General features: G+C 41.9%; 1 protein-coding gene across 1 annotated transcript in view; it reads right to left on the reverse strand.

The window, feature by feature from the left end:
* The window catches only part of ARHGAP22 (Rho GTPase activating protein 22), a 108,599-nt gene that overhangs the window by 32,619 nt on the left and 53,602 nt on the right, over positions 1 to 22,378 (reverse strand). Inside the window, exon 3 of the mRNA XM_041415617.1 lies at positions 2,636 to 2,764. Coding sequence (XP_041271551.1) covers positions 2,636 to 2,764 — 129 coding nt within the window. The remainder of the gene's footprint in view (positions 1 to 2,635; positions 2,765 to 22,378) is intronic.

Raw genomic sequence — 22,378 nt, forward strand, 5'->3', positions numbered from 1 at the left:
CGGTTTGAATATCTTTACTGCTTCCCAGTTATTGGCATTCCTATGCATTCCTTCTGAAGTGCAAAGAAACTAAGGATGCAACTCCGTGGTTTCTTTAAGCCAGAGTATGTGTGGGTTGCAGGCAGAATGAAGAAGCCTGCCCCTCTCCATGCCATCATGTCTCCCCATTGGAATTACTGGCGTTGCAGCTGCATGGTTAGCAGGGCCAGGAATCAATCCACCCACAAACTAATCCTCCCTACCTTTTATTTCCTGCCAGGTCGTTTCCTACTGCACAACTCACAGGCACCAGTGTCAGCAGCAGGAAGCGTGGTGGAGCACATGGCTGCTGGGGGGTAGAAGACCCCTCCTGACAGCAGCTGGAACTTGACCAGCTCAGAGAAGTGGCCACAACATAAGAATCTGCTCTTGCAGCTTGGACTAAAAAGCAGCCACAGTCAAGCTAGCTTTAGGCTAATGCATTTGTGTATTAGGGCAGAGAATTCAGGCTAGACTGACTGCCCAGCATGTACCCATGTCCTTGACCAGTTTTTATCCATAGATTTTTATCCATAGTTTTTATCCACAGAGAAAAAACATAGATGCACAACTGCAATTCTTTCCAACTTTGCAAACTCCACTGCTTCTCTTCTACAGTGCTTAAGCTGGCTCTCACCAATAGCTAAAGCAGCCTTTACTGACTTTGATCACTGAACCACATCAAGTCTGCAGGATGTGAAAATAGCAAAAAACAGAAGCTCCTGTATTCCTCCCTGCACTATCTCCCTGCTCTAATCTCCCCTGTGCTGCCTTGCTTCCACATTCTCATTATTTCATGTTTTTTGATGCCTCATAAAGCTCCAGTTTCTGGAATCAACATAAGAGTATCTGCCTCATTTAAAGAAAAGACCAAAATATGATTTGACCTCGTTGCAGAGAAATTCAAAGGTAAAGAACATTAGCCAATTAATTAGAACAATACTAGCCCCATAAAGAAAGAAACAAACAAAAAAAGCAAATCCATCACTACCTTTATGCCATTCTCATGTTCTGTTTTAAAATATTAGAATTTAAAATTATTTATTATTTTACTACTTGAAGATATTTGTTTTGAAACTACTTCAAGAGATGGACAAAACATAAGCAAAACATGAAGCCAAATTTGCACTGATACCAGCAGTGCTGGCAATATCATGCCCTAGAGATGGCTATTGCTAGAGAGTGCACCACTTGTCATGACTGTCTCCTTTTTCCTCAGAGTATTTCTTGAATGTACATTGCAAAGTTATAAAATACACACCATAACATCAACTACAAATGGCTACAGAAATACCAGCTCTGGGATTCTGAGACTTCTGATGGAGAATCTGCACTGACCTCAGTCTAAAAGACCCTTCACTGTGGACAGGAATTCAGAAGAGAAGCAAAGGAAGCACATACTCATGTTTGAGGAGAAATTCTGCTAGTAGAGTTTTCTACTGGCAAAGAGAGCTTTTTTTGCCCACAGCATCACACACAACCTCAGATCAGACACAAGCTAACTTTTGTACCTTCTCTGCTAAGTGAAAGAAGGACCTTGGAAAGAGTTGCATCAGTAGAGACTCTATCTCCTCCAGACACACCAAGTGCTGCTACCCAGAGAACCCAAATTTCAAGAGTCACTTGAAACAAACCAAGCAAAAAAAACAAAAACAACCAAACCCAGGACAAAAGTTACTAACACACAGTGGGATCTTAGTACATCAAGATCACTTTTTTCCCCTCTTAGATCCAGGAAAACTAGTAACTTCATTTCAGCAAGAGTAATTGTATTACCTAACCCTTATCTGGCACTTTTTTATCTGTACCTCTCACAAGAGGCCACAGCACTGTCTGCATATGATACCACTGTTTGCATGCACTCCATCAGTAAGCCACTTCAAAGCACAGTGTCCAGTACCAGGCCAGCAGCTGCTGTCACCAACACCAAACCCAGAAGAAAACATCTGTGAGTCCTTGTTCCATGCAAAACCAGAAAAACAACTCCTATCTAGTCTACTGACTTGAGAATTCAAAGATTGTGGTATAATATCAACAAAGAAAGTCTGGATGTTGTGTTCATTTTAACTACAGGGATTGTCAACAGCTGTATTACCTTACAGGTGTTCACTCAGCCTGACCCTCTTCTTCCTCAGGCTACACCCCCACTGAAGCCAGTGGAAGCTTTGCCTTCTCAGCTGGGCCCTACATTAACTTAATTAAAGTTTTGCTGTTTCTGGCTGTATGGATGTTCAAGATTGGTATCTGCTCTTATGGAAGAAAATTGAGATAACAGGACAGAATCCTTCATTCCCATAAGGACCACTGAATATTTTGCTGTAAAGAACTGAATACTGACAATAGTAGTATGTTTGTTACCACCATCCATTTCTGAGACAGTTATACACTGTGGATGTGCACTCCCCTTTCATTCCTGTCCATCCCCTACCAAAAAAAAAAAAAAAAAAAAAAAAAAAAAACCAACCCCATCCCCTGCTTCAAAACACTTCAGACAATCAGGAGCTTATCTAGACATGTCAATGATTTTACAGTGTTACACGTATCCTAGTATCACAAGAATATGTTTTACCTTGAGGCAAATGTTTTAATTTATGTGCATGTGAGCTATTTGTAATACCTCCACCAAATGGAGCCCATATAACCCGTCGGATGGCTTTCACCCAATCTTCCATTTCATTCTGGGAATTAGCCATGAGCAGGAAAGCCTCATGATTGACAGGCATCTTTTCCCGGTCCCCTGCACCACCTGAAAGACAAAATATAAATCTATTTTAGCATCCAGTTTAAAAGAGAGCAACCAAAGTTGAACACCACCAAAAATCTCAGTCAAAATAATTAAATTACTATTTTAATTGAGCAGTTTTACAGGCAATTCATGCAGATGTTCTGTCGCACCCACAGAGCACAGGTTGATAGAAGATCAAAGCAGAAGGGCAAAATATGCATTTCCAGTGTGGGAAACCTGAAGATGTTGTATCTGCTGTCTCAGCAATAACAAAAACGAAAAGACAGGCCATAAGACTCTATAGGAAAAATAAGAAATTAATTCCACATACCTGTGCTGAGGTATTGAGAGATTTTTACCCAAAAGAGGGACCAAGTAAAGTGTAAGACATGCAAAGTGCTTCAGATGTAGAAGTCACAAGATCATCCACTTCCCCCAAGTCTCTGGGATATTTATAGTCTCAATACAGAGAAAGAGACCCATTCTGATTTTGGATCCAATTCAGAAGAAAGTTAAGAGCTGGGGATATGATTCGGACTCTTCTAATTGATGTAAGAATTTCAGGAGTTATTAATGTTGGTGTGCAGAAAAACACTGACCAGAATATCAAATTCACTCAAGCTGTCACAAAAAACCATCCCTTGTGGATACTTCAATACTCGGAATATTTTGACCCTGCTTTTCCTGTTTCATTTTTAGGTCAGCACTCACACCAACAATTTAAATCTTCCCTCACCCTTCATTTTATGTTCCAGAGCTGGATAAAACCTAGTGAGTGCCACATAAACACATAAAAGCTTTATTAGAAAAGCCTCTGTATGAAAAGGCTACTGATCCTATCCAATTCAGCAGCTGCATCCCCAGCAGCCTGGAGCTTCTCCATCACCATAGAAACTGCCTTTGGCTTTGCTAAGGAGATAACATCTGAGCTGTGTGTCACTGTCATTTCCACGCTTACATGGCTTTCAGCACCTACTGGCAAGCTAAAGCTGCCAGCCTGTGCTTAGCAGCTGAGATTGCCTGCCCGTGGAATTCAGAGATAAGAGCAGAATGATGGTATGCTGCGGTTTCTGCAGAGATAATTTAGCATACACAGAAAATGTGCTTCTTAAATCCTTGCTAATCTGGGGAAAGAAGCAAGCTGGGAGCTGCCTGCAAGCCAAGGAAGTACTTTTTCTTGGTATTAATTGTTTTCTTGCCTTGACACACTCATGGAACATTTATTGATTTGCAAAGCAGAAGTGGTAAAATGAGATGCATTGGGAAGTATTTTGTGGTTCTCCAAGAAGCAATTCACTAAACTGGGAAACTGAGGCAGTCTTTCAGTAAAGAGGAGAAACAGCAGGCACCAGGGACTAGCCATACAGCTTAAGAAAAAAAAGCCAAGATGCTTTTTCCCCACATGCGCCCAAATCCTCTTGGACAGTCTCCCATTTTTTAATTTACTGAATTATTCATATTCCTTAAGGTATATAAGAGAACAGCTCTCTAGCTCAAGGCTAGGTGCAGGCATCTGAACAGATCAATGTCCACCATCTTCCACTGTGAGGATGCCATACTTCATCCTCTGCATACAAAACTGTCTGTGCAGGAAACTGCAGCCTGTGGAATTCCTGCCACTGCCTAAAGATTTTTTACCAGCATACTCAGCCTCTTGGTGAATGCAGAGACCGTGAAGTCAAATTCTTGCACCTTACCCAGCTGACCTACTGACACACCCTTTCTCACAATCTAATGTTTCATAGGAGATACAATTGAAAGAGGCTTTCCACAGCCCTCAGTACACATCAGAAACGGGTTTCAGGATGTGGCATTTGGCACATAGGTGGCCTGAGCTCAAGCTAGGCTATCATTCTTCAAAGGAATGAAACAGATTCAAAAAGACATTTACTGTATGGCTCCCACCACCAGCAAACAACTGAGTTTGGTCAAGATTAAAATACATCTTATTCTTAAGTTTAAAGGGATCAGATGAGATCTTGCCCACGCAAGCCATGAAGGGCAAGAAGAGACCAGAAGCTTGTCTTAGAATTAATCACAAACTGTAAATTCAGTGGAATTAGCTGCACTAACCCATACAAAGATTGCCATAAGAAGCACAACAAGAAGAGGATGATGAATTACTGGACTTCTGCAAAACTGGCATCAGCATCTTCCCAAGGAATTACTGTACCAGAGGGACCTGACTACAAGTCCCCTTCCCCTAAGATGCAGTTTTGGACCAGCCAGCTGCTTTCTAAACCTTCATAGACAGTTTTCATGCAAGCATTTAGGGGGAAAAAATAAAAACTTCTATTTGAGTCTGCAAAAAGCAAAAACTGGATGGGAAAACCAGATTTCTGTACATGCCAGACCTGAGATTCTGCCAAAGACTACATATAGTTCCTCCATGAAACTTGAAATAGGAGCAAGGCCATGACCCTACAATCTGCCTGTGGGAGAGTCAGAAGTCACTAGACGTGCAAGTACAAGCAAATGAAAGCAACTCCACACATGAAGGCCAGATTAGAAATAAGAATGCATTCCAGAATCGCTTGTGTTAGCATAATGTGACTATCCAGTGGCAGAGCATGGAGACCTCCCTGTAAACATTTTTCTTTTAGTAACATTTTACTCCTATTTCTTTGTACACTTGGCTGGTTCCTTCCACCACAACCTTGAGGCATCAAGCAGAAAAATTAGGGGTTTCTAAAAGGCAGAGCTCAGACACATCTCTCTCTGCATTGTTGTGACATTCAACAGCTTTTCAGTCTTGGCAGTCACAAGAATGAGAAATAGCCAATTCAAACACCTAGATCTTCTTTAAAACAACCCAAAAACCCCAACAACCTCCACAAATAAATAAATAAACAGCCCAAGGAAACAATGTCACAAGAAACTTCTTTGAAGTCTAGAATTTTACCTGAAATTCACAGACAATTTCTTTTACGGACTCAGACACAAAGCAGGATCCTATCATGGATTTCAGGTTTGAATTGGAAGCACAGCACTCCATCAATTCAAACACACTAGATTTTAGGAATTGTTTTAGGAAAACAATTTCAAATCTTCCTGCCCAGAAACATTTGGAGACAGAATTTTAGTTTTGCCTCTCACAGCAGGATGAAGTTCATATTCAGGTACTGAATTCACACCTCTTCTCTGCCACTAAGGGAGCTCCAGCTCCTTCTCGCTCATCTTTAATCAAGCTTCCATATAAACAGGACTGGGTCTCAGAGACAAACCCTGCATAGCTCAGGATTGCCATGGGCAGACATTCCAGTCATTTTGCTCAAAGCCACTTTAATCTCCAAACCAAAAACAAAACTGTCTGCAAACACAAACAGAGTGCAAGTGTCTCAAAAGATGTGGCAGGAACAAGGGTCTTAACTCTGGGGATGAACAGCCCACCTGCTTTGGCATTAGCCTGCGACCAGGGGATCCTGTGTTCAGTTGCTTGCTGCAGACTTGCTGTGTATGCTGGACAGGATGCTCTGGATTTCATCCTTATCCACAAGGCAAATTGGCAGCTTGATTTGCCTCTCATCCAGTGTACGGAAACCGAACAAAGTGAAGAGTGGGAAAGATGATAGCAACCATGTCAGCATACACAGTACATGTAAGAGCCTAGAAGGATGAAGAGACTTGTTTGGTGTTGCTCCCCATCAAAAGGGCTGCAGGTCCCAGCTGATTTGGATGCTTTGCTGCCCCTGTCCCACGATACCTTTGTCAAAGTGCTTTACATATCCTGGTAGGTATCTTAGCCTGGAGGAAAGTTTAGCTCCAGGCCCCCAGCTGCAGTGCACAAATGCTCTCTCTCCAGGGCCAGACTAACTTAGGCAGAACTGCTCTCCTCTGCCTCCACTCACAATTTCTTCATTTCATATGGCTTGGGAGCCATGACTGTTAATGGCAGCAGTCACCTCAGAGTAATGTCCACCTCTCAATCCTTAGAAATTATCCTCCTTTCAGCTTCCCCCTCATGCCCCACAAAAGGGAAGGTTAAATTCAAAACCACTGGGACTAAATCTTGCTGAAGGTGAGATGGGGTGCTGCAACAGCAGCAGGAGTCACCATCTACTCTTCAAGGCCCTGTTTACTGAAAATTCTTTTTCTGACCATCCTTAGACAGGTAAGCATTCACTGGAATGTGCAAAACATAAGGTATCATTTTGTCATATTTACTTGTCCTGCCCTGTGTTCCTGTTCAAAGAACCTGCAACAGAGAGGCTGCATCTCTGCCTTTATACAGCTCTTTCCAATGAGGAAAAGCTTGATTTTTTTTTTGTTTGCCTTGAACCTCATTCACTCAAGCTTAACCTTCTTAAGATCACTTGTGAAGCCAAGCCTTAGATCCCCTTGTCTGTATGGAAAAGAAATTCAGGGGGAACAGGACTGGACTTCTGCATGGAAGATGAGACTGCCTCATTGCATGTAAAAGGAGCAACTTTTATATTCTCAAGCACAGCTGCTGTTGAGTTCTGAAGTTGGCAGCTTCTTCCTTTGCTTAGGTAACTTCTTTTACTTCCACCTCCTCCCTCTGGTTTGCCTTTCATCCTTTTCTTACATCATTCCTCTTACTGATGTGCTTGTGTATCACCCTTATATGAGAAGTCACCCCCAGCAGCAGCCCGTGTATGTGCACACCCTGCCCGGTTTGTGGAGTGTCTGCAGTGCTCTGCTGTGGACAGCAGCTTCGGCTCTCAGGGAGTGGATTCCAGCCGGCCACGCGCGGGAGGCGAGCGGCAGCTCCGGCCTGGATGGGAAGGGTGGCTGGTGGGAAACACAGCCCAGCTGACGTGTCTGCCCTCAGTGCTGCAGCAGGTAGCGACAGGAAGCCTTTGAGTGCAGACAAGCAGCAACAAGGACCTTGAGAAATGGTCAAAAACTAGCGCTCGCTGCTGAAAAGAGCAATTGCGATGATTCATCTTCCCTGGCCTGGTCCTTATGATTGACTTTAAGGCATCAGAATTTGAGGCTCAAAGATCACCCTGATAATGAAAGAAGCTGAAAAATGAGGAGAAGAATTCTGTCAAGAATAAGGGCAGCTCTGTTAGAGGGAGTCTTTCTTTGCACAGCAGGGAAAAAAAACCTAAAGAAAACCAATCTTGATCTTTGGATCAAGAGATGAAAGAAATATCAATGAGTAAGCAAAAGTTCATTAAGAATGCTTTGACTAGACACTTGAAACCTAATTTCATTTCTTCAGTCTTCCCACCTTCAATTCCAGCTAATGTTGAACCTCTACCTTGAGCACTTGCCACCCCAACCAAAAGTTTTCACAAGGCTGAATGCTGGAGATAGACCCTGTCTATTACATCTGAATCCTGGGATAACCTGCCACCAGCATCAGTTTAAATTTCTCTGCTTTTTTCTTCCTTTTTCTTCTGAATTATTATTTAATAAAAGGGGGAAATTTCTGTGAATATGAAATTCATCTTGAAATGGTCCATTTATGCTGCCTGAGAACAGAAAAAACAGCAAGCAAAATCTGAAGTAGCCAAGGAGTAAGATAAAAACAAGGAAAACAGGGAGTTTCCCAGTAGGGGTATGATTTGTGAGGAATTAAACAGTACAGTAAACAGTGATGTGTGCTTGCCATGATTTTTTTTCTTTGTATCTGTCCATCTACTGCCACCCACCCATCTATTTATATATGGAATATATGAGCTGGAAGTTGATTTGGAGCTGATACATGATGGTATTTTAAGAGGCATACAAAACTAAGAAAAAACAAGGCACAAGAATTTAGTATCATGTGGAGTGCAAATGAAAGAAACAAGCTTTGATCAATATAAATTCATTGTGTCACAGTTCCAATGGACAACATAATCACATTTTTCTCTAAAGAAACAGACACCTTTGTAGGTGAAAGGTGTTTCATTTCCACAGTTTGGAAGGAGCTTAGGGTGGTTTTAACATTCAATATTCATTTGGCTGTGTCAATGACAAAAAGGAAATGTCAAATACCTTTTACTGCAATGAGGAAGTTCAGCTCAAACTGACACGGTTCACATTTTCTTAGGGCAGGATTTACAAGCATGCACTTAAATCTCATCAACTTCTCAGTCAAATATTAAATGTCTAATTTCCTTAAGCACTTTTATTTCACCAAGCTCCTTGGTTGCAGAAGTTGAAGCAGAAGTTGATCAAATTTTCCAAGTTAAAATCACTGCAGAGGATTGTGATGAGTCTGTAAATGGTTTTTTGATGCCATATCTTAGACCTCATCCCAGAGAATGAAGTAAAAGCAGGCAAGCATTCTAAAGCCACTACCATCTATTAAGTAATCCAAAAGCCCTGTGATCTCTTCTCCCCTCCCATGCCTTCTGTGGTTTCAGAAGCCATTAAACTGCTTTAAAAATGCACCAACAAAGAGATGAGACCTCAGAGCTGTGGTTTCTTATGCAAAAGCATCTGACAAGATTTAACATGAACAGAGACACTAATAAAGCTTCTCTGTACTGGTACATGTCCTACAGAAAACCCTTATAAACCTAAGGCTAGTGATCTGTGTCATTTGTCAGGATGAAGTGTAGGATTACTGAAACTATATGAAAGAAATGAAGGTTAAACTAAATTTTTGACCTGTTATACATAAAACCTGTGTCTGGTTAGCTTGACTCTCCTGCCTGGAGATGTCTTTCTTGATAATGCATGTGACCTTATTACTGTAGACTTTTATCTGTTCATTAAAGTGAAGAACTGTTTAAGACTACCAACCACTTCAAATAAAGCAATGCTTGGAAATAAACAGAACCCATATTCCAGGTAGGCCAAATGCTAGAAAAGTGATGTCACACTCCAAGAACCACAGCAAGCAGAAAAAAAAATGATGCAAGGTAAGAGGAAGGGAGAAAAATAACTTCAAGTATTCTTCAAGAAAAAGTAAGTAGAATTGCACACCAGCTTCACCTTGAACTTCTGCTTGTAAAATCTGCTTACATGAGTTCAGTGTTGTGTAATGTTTGAGTCTAATTGAGCTGATTTGTCTTTAATGTGTTTTATCTGCCCTTGTCTGAACTTCTCAAAATCTCAATAAAAAAGGCTCAGTCATCTTTAAGTTATGTTTCTGGCATTAAAAACACATTTATGGTACTAGTACACCCATGCTCTCATGTCTCCCTGTTTTCAGTTATTTGCAATATTTGACAAGAGAGAACTACTCTGCTGCCTGGGATGTGCTGCTCACTGTGGCCACGAGATACAGCTCAGGGGCTGAAGTGACTTCACAATGGGGGAAAGGCCACTTCTATTGCAGCAGCCCAATATTTAGAGTGCAGATGAGCCCAGGCATATCATGCAACTAAGTACATTTTTTTTTAAGGACGCAGCATCTCCCTTGTACCAGCACAGCTCAGGCACCAATTCCTCCCCCTTCTGCCACTACTGCTTTGCTCCATACAAGGAACAGACTTTAACAATGATCACACTGCCTCCCCAAATACAGGGGTTTCAGGAGCTTGTGAGATGTGCTCTGAATGCCATAGAGTATCCCTACAAACAAGCTTTATTTTAACTGCTTAGTTATCAGCTTCTACTAGCTGGCAGCAAGGGATGAAAACTTTCCAGCATGGTCACAGCTAGTTTAGGAGGCCAGGAAGGAGGATTGCAAAGAGGACTCAATCAGCAATAATTAACATAAGCAACAAATACTACACCAGCAGTTTCTAGGAGCTGCACGACACCACCTTTTTTGAGACTTGCATGTTTCATCCCAAGAGAGAATTCCAGAGTACCAATATTCTAATCATGCCCAAAGATGCCTCAGGAGTTAGACTACTTTAACCCTTCTGGTTCTTGACTCAGATAATGGTTCCTGATAGGAGGTTACTGTGGAGATTGAGCATGTTCAATTCAAGACCTGTATCATGACAGAGGCTTCTTAGGTGGAGTCCTCACCGTGCAATGGCACTTCCACTGCCTCTTACAGCAGTATCTACTGACAAAGCAGACAAATCTAGGGTGCTGCCCTGCCAATGCTAATACTGCTTTCCTTGACAGAGCTCCTAATGGAAAAGAATCTGAAAGTGTTGGGAACTTAGGCATAGTTGCAGTTCATCTTCTTCCATTCACACACAGTTGTGCTTCAGAACTCACAAACCTTTCCTTGAGAATCTGTCTGACATGTCACCAGCTCTCAGGGAGCTGTTCACCTCATGATCTGTCCGTCTTAGAATAACAAAATACTTCTACAGGTGTGCTGGGTGGGGTAAGGAGGAAAGAAGCAATTTCATCCCCTCATGGAAGAAGACCTGGTGATGGCAAGAGGAGATGACAAGGGGGAGCAAGACATTTTCTTTCCCCAGCACATTCTGCAGACAGCCTCGTACCAAGAGTAAGCTGCTTTCTCTTACCCTCCTTCCTTCCACTCCAGAAAACCAACTCTTACTGCCTTCCCTGACCAAATTTCAGACCTAGAGAGTTACCATGAGCCCAGGCCTTTATGGTGACAGTGTGGAACTGCCTGGACTATGTGCCTACAGTCATTTTGCTAACCTCTGATTCAAAAGGAGAAGAAATTAATTATTTCTCAGGCCAGCAGAAGCCACACACTTGCAAGGAGGCAATTTAGGCCACCTGGCAGGAGCTGTGTGTCTGTCCCTACAAGGCACATTGCAGGAGACATCTAAATTAAGTCAACCTAATTTGAGGGTACAAAAAAGAAACTACAAATATATGAATGAAAGAGTCAGAAAATAGTAGCACGGTTGTGCAAAACAGGCCATATGGTTCCACATGGTTCTCCAAAGCAGCAAGTGCTCAACAGTTCTGAAGAATGTATCAAATTATATATTCCAACTGTGGTTATGTTTACATGCTATTATAAGGGAGGAAATTCCTTCCTGACCAAAGATGATGATACTTCATGCTTTGAAAAATCTGAATGAAAATAACTGGATAATTTTTATGCATTACCATGCAACCACAAGTAATTTTCTAATTCTCATAAATTCCTTCAAATTTTTGACACCAAAACCAAAAGTTGACAAAAAATTTTATATTCTGACAAGAAATTACTTACCATAACATCAGAATAGTGAATTCTTATCTATTTTTCTTTAATTATTTATTATTGGAGAGATAATATCCAACTTCTGCACTCTTTCTGAACTGTTATGCTCACATTTGCCAGGTCTGCTCCATGACAGGAATGAAGTGGTCCATGCCTTCTGAATACATGTCTCTACAACCACCTTCTCCTTCCACCTTGCCCCTCATAAGCCCATTTTTTCTTTATCCTGCACTTAATCCACCATTAACCAAAGACATCCTCACTGTATTTTTAAAAGACTACACGTCTCCCATCTTAGCCAATGTTCTGAACCTTGAACTAAGGAGAATGGAAAAGAAGCCATCACTGGTAAAGCTTAGGCTGCAGATGCCAGAGCTTTTAGCTGAGCCTGTAAAGACTCTGATTCTCTGTAGACTGAATACAGAGTACTGCAGAAATTCAAGCCAACCAATTACGAACATTATTATCTTCTTTAGTAAAGTAACTGAAGCTTTACAAGCACAGTTTTGGCAGCAGCAAATTAATGGACTATCATTAAGGACTCAACAGTTGCAGACTTTGTTTTTACAAAAAACGAAGCTATTTGTCACATTAACACAGAAAAAGGACTGAAATGCCAAAGCATATATACTGCAGGCCTTTGGCAAAATGTTGACAAGTCTGAGGAAGCCCTTGCCAATACTAATGATGAGACAATGCAGATGGAAGTACTGCTGATCCACATCCAAACTTAGGAGCTCAGGGATATTCTGATCCAAGTCTGTAGCCTTGTTACAGCTTGCACAGACTAACAGTTTTACAGCAGTCTCCTCCTGGATCTGGCTATGCACTGAGTGACCAATAAACCTTCTAAGCATGACTGTAGCATGCAGCATTCTTCACTGTCATAACAACACTCCTTGGGAAAACATGGGAAGTACACATTTGTCACTCAGGCCCAGCACTGCAGCCACTCAGAACACAACTCTGGATGGCTAAAGGACTCCAGGCTGGGCAGTGCAAAAAGCTGGGCCTCAATTCTTTGTGCTTTAGGACAACTGTCAGTGAACTGCTACCAGAACAATGCTTAGAAACATCAATTCTAATTCTATCCACTCACTGGTGATGAACAAACTCCTCCCAGTTAATGGCATTATCAGAATGCCCACAGAAGTTTCTTTGAAGTGGTTAATTATTAGCTGATAGAACCTCACTTTTCAGAAAGATGCTGGTTTAGATCAGATTTTTAAAAGAAATTAAAAAATCTGTTAGGAAAACAACAACGTCTTCTGGTGGCCTTGTTCCCACTGAAGTTCAAGGGTATGTTTCACAGAATGCTTCTGACTCTGGATTTCCCAGTGGAAGTTCTGTCTTGCAACCTTCACTGCCAGTATTACATACAGATGCACCCCTCCAGTGCATCCCATTCTGACAGCTGTGTGTCTCCATCTTAGGCCAAAGGCCTGCACATGGGTAGTGTCTCATCTCACAAGCTGACACAGTCACCCTCGAGCTGTAGAGGCAGAGGCTAAAGCTCAGGTGCATAACCTGAGAGCTGACAGTCCAGGCAGACTGCTCACAGAAGCACAATTTAGAGTTTGAGACTATTCACAGTTTTCATCCAGCACAGCAGAACTGCCTCAAGCATTACTGTGCAGAAAGTTCACCAGCACCCAGACAATCAGCCACTGAGCTGCTGCCACCCAGCTCCTCCAAACAACAGCTTCCAAGCTGGTACAGCATTCCCAGCTGGACATCTCCGTACTCGTGGGCTAGGGCAAACCCCAGTGAAGTGACATCCTTCCCACAGAAGTCCTGGAACTCTCACTGGTCTTCCTAGATCTGCAAAGCACTGTAGTATACATGATCTGTCCTGATGTTCTTCATCCAGCATGGTTAGCTGGCAAAAGGGAAACCCTAGTATGTGAAAACCTGGGTCAGCAGCCTCCTCCCCACTACACCAGACCCACAGTCTCTTAGCAAAGCACACTGACACCTACAGAGGGCTACACTATGCTTCCAAAATGTCCTCTAAGCCATCTTAGGTTATTTGAAAGTTTGCAGGTCTGTCATGTTTCAAGCAAAGGATACAGATCAAAGATAGGTCACAGCCCTAGAAAGACAGGGTCTCTTTTTTAACAGTGGAAACTAAAAGAATTTTCACAATGGAGCACAGAAAGGAAGCAAATGCTCAGGAGACATTACAACTGGCAGGAACCTGCCCCAAAAGTCCTGAAGGCTAACACAGGTATGTACAGCAACCAAGTGTAATAGAGCAATTTTCCCCAGGTGCAAGGGCATATTTGCTGCGTGGATGACTGCACTGGGCAGCTACACTCTGTAACTACACCCCAGTTATCTCCACAGCAAGAAACACTGCCCATGCAGTTTACATGTGGCCATTTTAAGACCCACATATTCTGGGGAAACCAAGCCATCAGCGTATTTTATGCTGTTCAAATACAGAAGCTGAAATTCTTATCCCAAAGAACGGAAAAGCCTTGCTCAATGCTCATTGTGATATGCTACTTAAATGAAAATATGCCAGCATTGCTATTTGAGCTGATTCTGCCAGTGGTATGAACAACATAAATTAAATCTAATTATACAGATTTAGGCCACAGAGAACTAGAACTTGCATGAGACCAGAAGAATATCATCCTCACTATTTGGAATGCCCTCTATAGACAATATATGTGTTTATTTTTGTGCTTATAGAAGCAGAAAGCCCATTTTGAAAATGCTGACATAAGTTGGGCTGCTGCACACATTCACTGAGCCTGGCTGGTCCACTAAGAAAAATGCAAGGAGGAAACAGAGCACACATATCTGCCTTGTGAGCCTCCTCTCTCTCCTCACCCTGCTCCTTTCTCCAGGGCATAGAACTGTATGCAGCCATTGCAGGCAGAATGTGTTATAAGAATTTGTCTTTGTAGTCAAAGGCAGAATAACAGCCAGAAACCAGGATCTGCTCGGCCAATGACAGGGCACATATTAAAAAGCCTTCCAGCTTCCGTTTCAAAACAAAGAAATCTTGATAAGCCTAAAGGCAGCAGCTGCTGCCAGCAGCATGCAGCCATCCCTACCTTGGGGACACCTGCTGAGCTGCTGCCTGTTTAATATTACATTAAAACAGCAGCTTTCCAAATAATGAATTATGTATCTGTAGTAAAGCTGTGGCACACTGGGGGCTGGGAGGACATGGTTTGGAATCGAAGAACCATTTTGGTTAATGGTCTGCAAGGCTGGAAAAAAACCCCAAACTGATGGCTTCATGATTTGTCAGAGCCTCAGTCAGGGAACAGAAGGACTGAGGGGAACACAGCAAGTGTCCCCTACTCTTCCCTTGTATGTTTTTTTTTTTTTAATTAAGGACATCAGATGAGCTTGAAAATCCCTAAAAGGGGCTATAAATCAAAAACATAGGGAAAAGTAACAGGGCTATAAGCTTGCATGGCTTGTGACTGCAGCCAGTTTCACTGCTCTAGAATTAAAGACATGTTAAAGGTTCCAATGTATTATGTTCTTTATTTAAACGGCTCATACTGTGAAAGCAGAAACCAAGACAGCAGTAAACTCCTGTCTTCAAAGTCTGTCTCTGCCAGTTACCTCTAAGTGAAAACTCAATCCACGGTCTCCGAAGCAAACCTGCAAGCACTTGCCAAACAGACACTGCTTCTCCAGCCTTCCAGAGAGGTTTCAATTCTCGTGCCTTGTTTAATTTAAGATTATCAGCTAGGTTATCCGGATGCCTAATTGTGAAAACATTACATGTTTGTAATGACCATAATGAAGGAGCATATTTCTAAATGCACAGTCAAGCACTTGTAAGCTTCAAATGCTCCTGTTTGTAGATATTCTACTCCTTTCTATGAGTCTAAATATGAGGAGGGCTGATTCTCAGGAAGCCAAGAGTAGAAAGAATTCTTTATACCATACTCCTTTATTCTAAGACTAACATCATCTAGTCCAGCACTGTTACTGTTCTGTCCAATTAAAAACATCCAACACAGCTTGGACGGCCTTTTTCAAGTATGGAATAGTCACACAACAGTAACTGCAAACTAATCATAAGTCTATGAAAACAGAAGTGATTATTTCAGTGTATGCTTTAGCTATTAACAAATAAATCAAAGAAACTAAAAAATTATTCTCCATCGTTGCAACATGCTTTTCACATAGAATTAAACATAAGTGTTCTGGGAGAACAAGCACAGAGATTGAAACTACTTTCCCAGGTTATATTGTGCATCAGTGGAAAGATGCCTTTGCTGTATTCAACAAAAAAACAAAAAAATTCTTTGAATGCCACAATGAGAAAGTCCTACATACCAGTGGAGAACTGAGATACAGAGACACCCAATGATTTCCAGTACGACACTGGCTATCAGCTATCAGACTCAGAATAAAAAACACAGCTACCACATCCAGGCACCCAGATTAATCAAACGTGGATTGTCACAAAGCAAAGAATATTGTTTAGAGGGTTGGTTGTGTGGAACTGCAAAGGCAGAGCCAGCCCTAGAAAGCAGAGAGCAAAGAATGAAAGGAAAAAAGCTGAACAGCTTGAAGCTTGTTCTCCCAGCACAGGACGGGAGAGGAAAGGAGGCCATTTTCTCATCAAAGCAGTGCTCTCAAAACGGGAAAGCCACATAGGAAATTAGGAATGTACTGTGTCTCACAAACTCAGAGGTTGCCTGGCACCTGCTCTCTCTGGAGAGCTTTATCTGGTGAGCTGAAGTCGCCGCTCTATCAGCAGCGCGCACAGGGGTCCCTGAGAGGCGGCGCAGTGTTGGCCGACTCTGCCTCTGGGGCACCACGATTCTTGGCAGCACTGGCCCCTCTGGCTGCTGAATCCCAGAGCCCTTGGAGACAGTGGCCCAGAACCCACAAAACCCTAGATTCCACTCAGATTTTAATACTGATGAGGGAGATGAGCACCAGGGCCACATGGCTTTGCAAGTCCTTTACTGAAGAACAGACATGTCTCTGTGGCGTCCTGCCAGCTCCTTTCATATCTCCCAGCCCATGGAGTCCAGCACACCATTTCCTGGGGGCACCAACAGCTCGAAACAGTCAAGTGTACAGTCAGGATCCAGACTGTTTGTGGACTCATCCTCTACACCCAAGCATCTTGCTTTGATCTCAGATACCACCTCAGGGTATCACCATTGCATGCTTGCACCTTGCTGCATCCCAAGCCTATGAAATGAATTTATTTGTAGGGATTTTTAAGACTGATTTCTAATCAAGGAAACAATCCTAGTAAATAACACACCAATTCAATAAGTAAGAATTATCCAGGCCCTTTTCTCTCTCATCATGAGGCTTTTGTTTTGCTTTCTGAACTGGAGCACCCACCAGGTAAGTGCAATAAAGGGTTTAATAAAACACAAAGGGTTAGGTCACATCGCTTGGTCTTCAGAGTTGAAAGAAAAGCCGCACACTATCACAATTTCCAGGTCCACCTGATGATGGATCTGTCTAAGCTCCTTTTTTCTCTTTGCTACCCCTGCTATATCAAACTGGAGATACATGGTTGGGTGAACAGCATGAAGTACTAGCAGAAAAACAAAATCACAGTGGCCCCTTTTCAAAATGACTGCCATAGATGCAAGGCATTCTCATTTCCGGTCCTGTACCTTATTCCCCTCAAATCATAGTGTTGTATGGATTGAATGCTTCCTTTTGCCAGGACAGCCTCTCAACTTTCATAATGTGTATAAAACCATTCACCCTGTGAACACATCAGAGGACAACAATCGGCACAGACAAAATGAAGCAGAGAGGTAACAGAGGTCAGGTTCAAATCCTGCCACTAGCATGACCAGCCTTGGAGGTCCCCAGAGACAGAAGCTTTAAGAATACTAAAAGCAAAGTTGAAAGTCTTGTAGGTCGACATCATGCAAAAATGGCCTAATTGTGAGCCATCAAATATCCTGAGGTTGCTGGGCATGGGCTGCTCTTCTCAGCAGCCAGCTGACCCCCTCCCAGGAGTGGCAGCCACATCACTTGTCTGCTGCACATGGCATTTTCCCCAGCAGTTCCGTTTGCTGAACACAAAGGGTGAGCCCACAACATTAAAGAACACTCCCATCCTTTGAAGTTTAGGTTGTTTGGCTTGCCTGGCTGCAAACTAAAGCTGCACCTTAATCATCCAGCTTTGAAGTCCTGTAAATCTACAGCTGCAGAAAAGTAAGGACCACTTGGCAATAAAACATTCATTATTAAATTCTTTTGAATTAAAGTGGAAAAGGCTTTCCTGAAGCTGAAACTTTCTTTTTTGCCCACTAGGAATGAAGACATGAGGGAAAAATTGACAATGACTTGCCAGATCAGAGGTAAATACAACTATACGACATCTTATAGCCCAGTTTTGAATTGTATTGAGCCAGTGCTCAGGAAATGGCCAAAGAAAACAAAAAAAAAAAAAAAAAAAAAGGAAAAAGAAGGTTTTATGAGAAAACAGAAGGTTTTAACAACAGTCTGCAGAAGTAAATAAATAGCTTCATTTTTTTGATGCCTTACTTAAGGTGTGTGTGTGGATGTAACTGATAGGAGTTTGACAGAGGTTAAAATGATATTAGGAAAAAACGAAGGAATATTAGAATGCAGAATCTGTTATTGCTGCATGTTTAACAGAGGTATGAGTAGGGTAAGGCTGTGTCACCAAATGAGACCTACAAGAAGTCTCCACAGGCCCAACAGCCTGCACAGCAAAGGATATACAGCAAGAGAGAGCACTGTACTTTGGCTTGGGTGTTTCATTTCAGGCATGCCTGGAAACTCTTGCAGCCTCCACAAAAACAAGCAGGGAATTAATTCAAAACATAGTGGGGCCTGGCCTGGAATACTAGTGAGGAGATAAAATGGTGCACTGTGAGAATAAATCTCACTTGAAAAGAAACAGGCTTCAGCTACAACCTGGTATAAAAGAGCTAAGACACAAAATCCTGCACTTCCTGGGATTTCAGGCTATAAGACTTTGGAGAATCAGCTTCCAGTTCCCATCTCTGCTGACCACTTCCTGTATTAATCTAGGCAAGATCCCTCTCAAGGCTGAACCAGGAGCATTTACCTGGCAGTTTTGTTTCCCATTCAACCAATATTTCTGGCCATGAACTTGACCATAGCCCTGCTTCTGTCCCTAGGCCATCTGAACCTGTGGGAAAGAGGCCACAGATCATACACTAATCTCAATCCTCCTGGTGGTTTGCTCCTTCCTTGTTCAGAGACACAGAGAACAGCAAGGTCAGATCCACTGGAGCCTGTGACTACTACAGTTTTTATGCAACCACATTTTTGATGCTATGCCTAGGGCACTCTAATCATTTAGTGCCTTTGAACAACCACATTTACTTACTGGGAAGGATGTCCTTATTCAGATGACAGTAAAACCCTCTGCAAATTAAGTGCTTTCTGAAAGGGAGTTAAAGGGGATTGCCTTAAGTAACTGGATGGGAAGTGGCTCAAAACCTGTCAGGAGTCCAGCTTCTTCAAAGCAAGATTAGTGACAGACTCATACTGAACAGCTCACGGAGAAGCTCACCTACCTCAGCATTTCCCATCAGACACACACTGATTTAGCACTGCCCTTCCCAGACTGTCCTGGAAGCAAGAAGAGAAAAGATAGCACACAGCAGAGAGGGCACCAGAAGGAACCAGGAGTCCTACTCTGCCAGCAGGCCTAATTCAGGAGCTGTTCTGGACAGCTTGATGGATTTTGCAGATCACATGGCTTTTGGCAGAAACAGGCTCCAAGAGTGAGCACCCTCAGTTTAGCTGGCTGACACTTCTCCTGTTGGTAGTGACTCGCTAAGAGTACAACTGGCTGCTGCTCCCTGAACATCCTGCAGTCATCTCTCCTCTCCTGGCTGTACCATCAGCCCCACCCTGCAATGCAGACACAGGTAGGGTCTTTCCTTTCCTTTCCTCAGCCCTTGTCTAGAAACACATTGCTACTGTGGCACATACCATAAGGGAATGAAGCACTGGACAGTGGGTGCCCCAGGAGATGAGCAAAAATCTTCCTATGCCCCTTGGAAAGTGGCATTTATATGTACACATGTGCAACAAAACTCTAAAATTTATTACAATTAAATTAATAATCCAGTTACAATACTTTTTTCCTTCTTTTTAATAAAAGCTTTACTGAGATTATTCTATCTTTAGGAATTTCTGAATTACTGCGTAAATTTGTGTACATGCATACACATTTCACTCAACAAAATGCCAAATAGTTGGAACAAGCATCTACAGGTCAGCTTAAAAATTGTCACATCTCAACTGCTATCCCATTTTAAAACAGGAACCCAGAAGAAAAGCAAAAGGTAATGCAAATTTGTTTTCGTTAACTCTTTTTCCAAAACACTTTCCTCAGCTGTACACCAGTGATGAAAACCTATACAATTCCCATTTGCATGTATCCCTTAGAAAAAATTAATATTCAAACAAGGAATTAGAGAAATGCACATATTAAGTAAACACCAAGATTCATAAATGCCAAGTAATATATATAAAACTAGCCAGGTGAGTAAGGCAGATTCCTCAGGTCCTGTGGGACTAATGCATGTCCCAGACCCATGAAATCACTGCCATGCACCTTTATGCAAACCCCACATCTGGACTGCTGGCTAAACAACAAATGTCACAATGAAGACACATACAAAGGAAGAAAATAATTTATCATCAATGTGTGTATTGGGAGTTTACTACACTGTCAATTTCTACAATGCTATAGGCAGATTGCTCTCATGAAGAGTTTTTGTATGTACCTGGAGAAAAATCAATATTTCCTGAAAAAGCCCACACAGCAATTCACAAAGTGAACCTCATAACAGTAAGCTGAAAAATCTCTGTGGAGTCATGCACTCAGGTACACCTACACGGGAGAGATGCAAAGAGGAAATGTGCTGTTCCTTCACTAAGTATAATTTCTTTTATTATTTCAGTGTAGATTGAAGATAAAATGCTCCTTTTGCACAAAAGAGAGAAAAAATAGTGACCATTACTCAGCTGCCTACCTAAACTTATCTGTAAAAACAAACACACATATTCTCTGTTGCTGTTTTGTTCTGCATCAGGGATTCCATCCCTGTGCAAAACACATGCTTCATGTTTAAAGAGTTAAACATCCTCTCGCTTAGTCGGCTTTTCTGAATGTAAAATACAAGATAATAACATACACTGTATCTTGAACCAGAACTGCACACAGCCTAACAAAACCCCCAGTGCTAAACGACAGGCAGCATGAATAGATCCATTTCCACTGCTTGTTAATTCAAAATAAATCCTTTACTGTGATTTAAAGCAAAACAGACAACACTAAACACATCAAAAATATCGTGACTTACCCTTGCGGAGACACTTGCTTTTCTTAAGATATTTGGCAGTAAAAAACGGCATGGCTGCAACACTGAGGTTTCAGCCAAAGCTGACCTTTTATTATCAAGTGCTAAGAGCAAAATGAACAGACCAAAGAGAGAAAGCAAATTATTATACCAGATCTTTAAAATGCTCAGAGATGAGCAAAGGGAATTCAGAGTGGGATAAAGTATGTCAAGTTGCACGGTGGGGATTGCAGATATCTTTCTGCTCATTAGCACTGCTGTTCGAGTTATTTAAAGTGTGCTCGGGGGAAATGAGGACAATTTCCATGACAATATGTACAGTATCATATAAGGAGGAAGCATTTTTTCAGGCAGAACTTCTGCATTACTCAGCTGCTACAGCAACATATGTTGAAAAGAGAAAAAAAAAAATCCACAACAGGTTTGGATAATGTAAAAAAACCTGATTCTATTAACCAGTCCTTGTCCTGAGTGGAAAATGTAGCACTATAAATCTCCTGTCATGTCTTTGGGTTATCTCTTCATTTCCTCCTTAGGCACTTCTGGCCATCTCCTTATTTCCACTTAGGCACAAGAAAACTTGCTTCAGGATGTTTTGAATCCAGACAGTCATCCCACTACCCTATGCCTCAGTTTCCCTGTTTTTCAAATGGGGCAACAGTGTGACAGTACTTTATTTAAACAAAACAAAATCTTTGAGACTCTTGGGCAGTGGGTAATAAGAGAAGAACCAGGGCTTTACCCCATTGCTTTGTCCCATATGATTACAGCTGTTTATCTCCCCTTAGTCCACCATGCTGCTTTTAGGTCTCCTAAAAATCTTTTGCTTTTATTCAACCAAGGTGACCTCATTTTGAAATTCAATCTTATTCCTGTTGCTTCTGCTGCCTCTCTGGAGTGTTTAAGGCAGTTTGGTACTGACTTAATATCTTTTTGAAATCCTTATAGTTGGGACAGTGCATTTAATGGCAATGACATTATCAGTGTTTGCCTCCTTCTAGTCACCTACCTCTAATTCACTCCACCACAGCATATGGGCAGGCAACACCTTGGAATATAAAGGACAATGCCAGAAATTTGACTACCCAGTCTTGGGCATCCTAATGTTTCTGTGCTTCAAGTCCTTCTATGTGTAATGACTCAAAGATGGAATTCACCCTTTTAAAGGTTCATGGATTTATAGAAAATGCATAAATACAAATAATCCATACTTCCAGTGGTGCTTTAGCTCTTGACTTTTACTGATTCCAGTCTTTGGGGTACTGCCAAGTGGTCAGTGCACTAAGACACAAGAAAGCAGCTACTTGTCAG

This window comes from Onychostruthus taczanowskii, unplaced genomic scaffold (assembly GCF_017590055.1).
Source record: "Onychostruthus taczanowskii isolate IOZ18803 unplaced genomic scaffold, ASM1759005v1 scaffold5, whole genome shotgun sequence".
Lineage (NCBI taxonomy): Eukaryota > Metazoa > Chordata > Aves > Passeriformes > Passeridae > Onychostruthus > Onychostruthus taczanowskii.